Source organism: Xiphophorus maculatus, chromosome 13 (genome assembly GCF_002775205.1).
Source record: "Xiphophorus maculatus strain JP 163 A chromosome 13, X_maculatus-5.0-male, whole genome shotgun sequence".
Classification (NCBI taxonomy): Eukaryota; Metazoa; Chordata; class Actinopteri; order Cyprinodontiformes; family Poeciliidae; genus Xiphophorus; species Xiphophorus maculatus.
This window is the reverse complement of record NC_036455.1, coordinates 662,584-669,247: the sequence shown is the minus strand read 5'-3', so window position 1 is coordinate 669,247 and position 6,664 is coordinate 662,584. Positions and strand designations below refer to the sequence as shown.

Below are 6,664 nucleotides of genomic sequence, written 5' to 3'. Positions count from 1 at the left end.
CTCCACAATTTCTAACCAATTGTCTGTGACAGGTTTTAAATTAAACTTGGTCCCCCTCTCCCAGATTTCAACAAATCTGTGTTGAAATCTGTTGTTTGGTGGTGATCGTGTTCTAAATAGGAGGGGCCCAAAATTAAACTTTACTTGATGCCTCATATAGTCTTTGGCCAACCCTGAAAATACTGACTGATTTCAACTTTTCAACTTGACCCTAAGCATAAATGACAACAGTATCTAATAGAAGGGGGATTTTGCCATTTTATTTTATGTAAACATATTTTATATAACCACATAAACTGTAAAAAGAAAAAAAAAAGTCTAATGTTTTCTGAACAAGCTTCTTGCCGTTTATTAACTCTTCCCAGAAGGTTCAAGAAAATCTTGCTGTTTGGGTTTTCACCGTTCAGAGTCCCGTCTACAAGCAGCTTGGAGAAAGGTCAGCCTGTGACTAATGGCTTCCGTTTCCCTCCCTGCTATCAGAGGCTGAGGTTATCTCTCCAGTGCATTGTCGGGAAGTGTCTGCTGCCTTCAGCACGTCGCAAAACGTCCATCAAGCCAACTTTCCTGATGACCCATTGTTGTTTATTTTTTAATTTAAGTTTCCTTAAAAAGTACAAACTCTGAGTCCTTTGTCCATGTGGAAATATATATATATATATATATATATATATATATATATATATATATATATATATATATATATATATATATATATATATATATATATATATATATATATATATATATATATATATATATCGCCCATTTCCGTCTTGTTCCAGTAGCCCATTTGTCATCAAGGTGCTCTGGTTCCCCAACACCTGACGCAGACCTTGTTTGGCCGGGCGACGTCTGAGCCGGCATGTTATGCATTTTTGTGTCTCTCATGGTATGAGGTAGGCAGTAGCTTGAAGGGTCTTGCCTAAGGACCCAGACTGGATTCGAACCCTGCCCTCTCGGGTGATATACCGATGCCTTTGATATACCGATGCCTGGAAGCTCATGTCAGGCATCATAGCGGCCAAGATAAGCAAACACATGGATAAACACATGAGCACGGCACAGAAAGGTATCGGTGTAAATAGCAGAGGAGCCAAACACCAACTCCTCGTAGACCGCACAGTTGCCCGAGACTGCAAAACCCGACACACCAACCTGTGCATGGCTTGGATTGATTACAAGAAAGCCTATGACTCAATGCCGCATACTTGGATCATTGAATGCTTAGAGATGTATAACATCAACAGGACTCTGAGAGCCTTCATTGCAAACTCGATGAAGCTGTGGAAAACCACCCTTGAAGCCAACTTCAAACCACTTGCACAAGTGTCCATCAAATGTGGCATATACCAAGGAGATGCTCTGTCCCCGCTACTGTTCTGCATAGGCCTGAACCCCCTCAGCCAAATTATCAACAAGACTGGCTACGGATACCTACTCAAAAATGGGGCCAACATCAGCCACCTTCTCTATATGGATGACATCAAGCTGTATGCCAAGAGTGAGCGAGACATCGACTCACTGATCCACACCACCAGGATCTACAGCACGGACATTGGGATGTCATTCGGACTAGAGAAGTGTGGTCGGCTGATCACAAAGAGGGGGAAGGTCATCCGCACAGAAGAGGTCTCACTCCCAGAAGGAACAATAGCAGACTTAGAGGACAGTTACAAGTACCTAGGTATACCACAAGCAAATGGCAACCTCGATGAGGTCACAAGGAAAGGAGCCACAGCTAAATACCTCCAACGAATAAGGCAAGTCCTGAGAAGCCAGCTCAATGGCAAGAACAAAATCCGTGCAATAAACAGCTATGCCCTGCCAGTAATCAGATACCCTGCTGGAATAATTAGCTGGCCAAAGGAGGAGATAAAAGCCACTGATATTAAGACTAGAAAACTACTAACAATGCATGGAGGATTCCATCCCAAATCCAGCACCCTGAGACTGTACACGAGCCGCAAGGAAGGAGGCAGAGGACTAGTGAGTGTGAGAACCACAGTCCAGGACGAAACAACTAAGATCCATAAATACATCAGGGACAAAGCCTCAACAGACAATGTGCTCAGTGAATATCTCAGACAACAGGGAACGGAGGTTGAGGTGCCAGAGATACCATCATGGCAGGACAAGCCCCTACATGGGATGTACCACCAGCAAATAACCCAAGTGGCTGATATCAGTAAATCCTACCAATGGCTGGAAAAAGCTGGACTCAAGGACAGCACAGAGGCCCTCATCCTGGCCGCCCAGGAACAGGCCCTAAACACCAGAGCAATAGAGGCCCAGATATACCACACCAGACAAGACCCAAGGTGTAGGTTGTGCAAGGAGGCCCCTGAGACAGTCCAGCACATAACAGCAGGGTGCAAGATACTGGCAGGGAAAGCGTACATGGAACGACACAACCAAGTTACAGGCATAGTGTACAGAAACATCTGTGCAGAATATGGACTGGAAACCCCGAGATCAAAGTGGGAAACACCCCCAAAGGTGGCGGAGAACGCCAGAGCTAAGAGCTAAGATGTGTGTAAACAACTTGAAATGTTCAATTTGCAAACTAAAAGAGACAACCTGACTGAAATGTAGTCAGTAATAATATCTCTATTGGGAAACTATCACAACTTATAAACACCACTGTAGAAGTTAAATTTGTTGAGTTGTCATTTGCAGATGCTTTGCACATTTTCCCTTGCAAAAACAACTTTTAGGTTCAATGGGATTCTTGCTTGGGGCAAAGCAAAGGATAACATCTTACATACTACCACATGGTGGTGGTAGTGGGATGATCTGGGCTGCTTTGCTGCTTCAGAAATGAAGAGACTTGAACCATGAAATCTGCTTTCAAATTCAGCAGAAAATACTGACGGGAATTTCATGGCCATCAGTTTGTGACCTTAAGAGCAGCAGTTCAGCAGGACAATGATCCAAAGCATAGCAGGAAAATCTACTCTCTGGGGTAAAAAAAAAAAAAAAAAAAAAGTTTTGGATTGAGGCTATTCATAATGATGAATAGCCTATAGATGTTCCAATGTGGCTGAATTAAAACAGAAGAAACGTAATGTTAAAGAATTCTCATTTCTTTTTCTGATACTGACATTTAATTGATGGTCTGAAATGTGTGAAAGAAAAAAAAATCTATATGTCTGCCTGCCTGTTTTGAAATGAGGTAATCTGCTTGTATTTGCATATTTTTTTCACCATTTTTGAATACTATTCAAATAAACTATTCTTGAGAAAAAGAATAGTTTATTTGTGCAGAAATAATGTTTTAGACTTAGTATTTTCTAAAGTCCCCCAACAGTTCCTGCAGCAAAAATACTTGTTTTTAAGAAAATATACATTTATATGTGAGCCATAAGAACCTGGGAGACAAAAATCATGGTCTGACCTTTTGAGTATCAAAACCTCTCAGCTCCTTACCACCTGCAGCGGAAGGTCAGCATGTCTGTGTTTGTCTGTGACTGCATACTTAAGGCACAGACACCACAACATCTTTGTTCTGCACTACGCCATCCTGTGAAATTCTTAAAAATCTCACGGGTTTGTTTCCACCAAGATAGGGCCGCAGACAGTTTGCTTTACTGTGTGGTAAAACAGGGTAAGCCTTGGCTGTGGTGTCTGCTGCCACACTTGCATGTAGCAGTTGTGGCTTTTCTTTGGGTTATATAACATAGTCAAGAATTCAGGAAGAATATTATTTTTCCTATTAACTAAATTTTGATGCTAAGGCGTGGTATTTTTATTTATTTTATTATCATTATAATTATTATTTTTGCAACTACCTGTTTGAAAGAAGCAAATATTTGCTTTAGAACTAAAGCGAACACGCTGTTGGCCAAGTGAACTGCACTCATCATTTGTTTTGAGAGCGTAGTAATTTGTGTTTGAAGTTAGTTTTTTCCTGAAACAAGTTCCGTTTAAACTCAGCATCCTGTGGTTGTAAAATAAACCATTCAACATGCTGTGCAGGTTTTTTTTTAATTGTTTAGTTTTTGGTTTGTTTTTGTTTTTCAGATTTTTTTCAACAATCAGACGCCTTTTACAATGTTAACTCCAATCAGTTTTGACATCAGGCATAGACAAAAACACCTTTAAAAAAATCTGTTTTCTCAGTTTTCCTTCTTTTATTACCAGTCCTTTCATTTTAAAGATCACATCAAACACAATAATTGCACCTTTTTGCCATTTAACTCGACAGTATTAAATTTCTTGTTATAAATTTGCCCTTACCTTAGACTCTCTTATTCTTATATTTCTGTTTTCTTTTTTCTCTCTCTTTTTTTTTTACCTGAGTTTGACTATCCATGCCTCCATTTACCTGTAAATTGCTGCTGGTGCATCCAAATTTTCCCACTGTGGGACAATATTTCTATTTCTGCTGTACATGGTCTCTGAGAGGAGAGGGGATAGAATATATCAAATATTATGACACCTAATGGCATTTTTTTCTAACCTAATTTGTCATACCTATTTATTTAGCCATTTCTGGGCAAAATCTACTAAAGACAAAAGTTCAATCAAGTGCTCATGTTTGTACATGCAGAGTTTCATTTGTTCTGCTCACAGGGGAATACTATTGTGTAGAAGCTTGCTCACATGGTCTCACTTTAAAGATTTTCCACCCTCCTTCCTGCAGGCTTTACAATCACATACAGGGGCCTCATTCTACACCAAACTTTGACAGGAACTCCTGCAGGGATGACTGGAAAAACAGCAAATCTTTGTGGTGCTCTCTAAAGCAAAATAAATGCTCTTCCTCATATGCTCCACAGAATCCTTTGGATGTTATATTTTAGGCTGACTCTGTGTGGTGTCTTCTTTGGACAACTGCCATGACGACATTTGTTAGACTATCATTTTAAACCTAAACACAGAGTTGCTGCAGCAGCCTGAGGACCGCAACACTTTCTGGAGATCATACAAAATATCTGCTGTATTTTTGCTAAATGGCAAACTTTGCAGGTAACATATAATCTTTTATAACAAATAAAGACAATTTCCAAGCATTCTGTTAAGAATAAGGATGTGGCTTAAGTGTAAGATATAAATGTATGCAATTAATTGCATTTTGTCAATACCTGAACCTAAGGATTATTTCTCTACACATACTGATGAAAAAGCGCAAATGCACACAGACAGAGCATGCAAATAATTTAAAAATAACTAATATTTTTTTTGCTTTCAGACAATAGCACAAGCCATCACACCACCACAACACCTGTTGGCAAGTCATTCAGTTCATCTGCCTTTGTCTGAAATGAATAAAGGACACATTTCACAAAAATAACAAACTCAAACATTCCTTGTATGTCATTTATTTTTTCATTAAAAGTTAGTTTACTTATTTAATTTATTTTATTTAATCAGCGTCACAGCAGTTCCAAACAAAACACATTAGTGTTTCAAGTTGGTAGAAGGCTGAAAATAAAGCACAAGGGCACAACATGTCATTCTAGGAATAGACCGATGAATCCAGCTGGGTTTCTCATCCTGGAGCACTTTCACTCCTCCTTTTCAAAGGTCCTCACTGCCACCACATTTCCCATTCTGGATCTCTGTGTGCAAAAAGATGGAGCGACTTTAGAGGTCAGATGATACAAAGTTTGTAAAAACTCTAGCAAAGGTCATTTTTGAGCACTGTTGTCCCATGCAAAGGTATTACAATACAAATTCTTGCTATACTTTATTTGGAAATGAAATACGACCTAATCCAATCACAAATATTATTCCTTAAACAAAGACTAAAAACACTGACAAGATCTATGATTGGACTTGGGTTGAATGTGTTCGAAGAAACCCCAAATGTCTTACCACAATCATTTTTCCCTCTGAGATCTCCCTCTCCACAGTGAACTTTCCATCTCCCTCCAGGAGTTTCTGAAAAAGCTTCCCATTTTCCAGAGTTATCACAGCCTGGGAAGAACAGAAATGGGGACAACATGATATTTCAGCAGACACGAGGTACAAACTGGGATGGATCTCAAAATATGTAAATCTGCAGTGCCACTAACCCTCATGTCCTTATTGTTCAAAACCTGCTCAAGGAATGGCTCATTCAGCTTAAACTTGCGTTCAGGGTTTTGAAGATATTCAGAGACTTCATGGAAATCACCCCCTGATCATCCACGGTTGGTCTGATCTGGTTTGCCTCGTGAAGTTTGGCTGCTCCCAGACCTGCAGAGCATAAAGAAAGCAGTTTCATTACTTTTTTTTTTCATTAATTAAACTAGTAAACTAATTCCACAACAGATTAATGACATCCAATAGATTATGATGCTCTTACCAAATTCCTTCAGAAGTTCATCAAAGTTCTCACTGGAAATTATCTTCCATGTTCCAACAAACTGCTCAACCATGTTGCGATCTTTGATGCGGGATTCCAACCGAGAACCTGTGGATTAAATATAAACTAAAACCTGAGTACTGAACAGCCCAGGTGTTGGGTGTTTTTAAAGGGTTAGTTTTAACAAGAAAATAATTTGAAGCCAATCACAGCGATCTACGTTACACAATCAGCTCCACCTCTTTAACAGCGGCCATCTTGATAAAATTTGCCTCTAATTAGCATGCAAACTAGTAGTTTACATACTCTTTCTAGAGGGACACATCAACGTTTTTGGCAGATATTAGACATATTTTTATCTGATAATTCTAAGTT

General features: G+C 39.4%; 1 protein-coding gene across 1 annotated transcript; it reads right to left on the bottom strand.

The window, feature by feature from the left end:
• Positions 1-5,395: 5,395 nt before the first annotated feature.
• On the bottom strand, positions 5,396-6,362 carry LOC102226989 (fatty acid-binding protein 9-like). The gene is given in 5 exon segments (XM_023345367.1): positions 5,396-5,561; positions 5,818-5,919; positions 6,018-6,082; positions 6,085-6,180; positions 6,290-6,362. Coding segments are annotated over 5 exon segments (390 nt in total). The 3' UTR covers positions 5,396-5,507.
• Between the last annotated feature and the right edge of the window lie 302 nt (positions 6,363-6,664).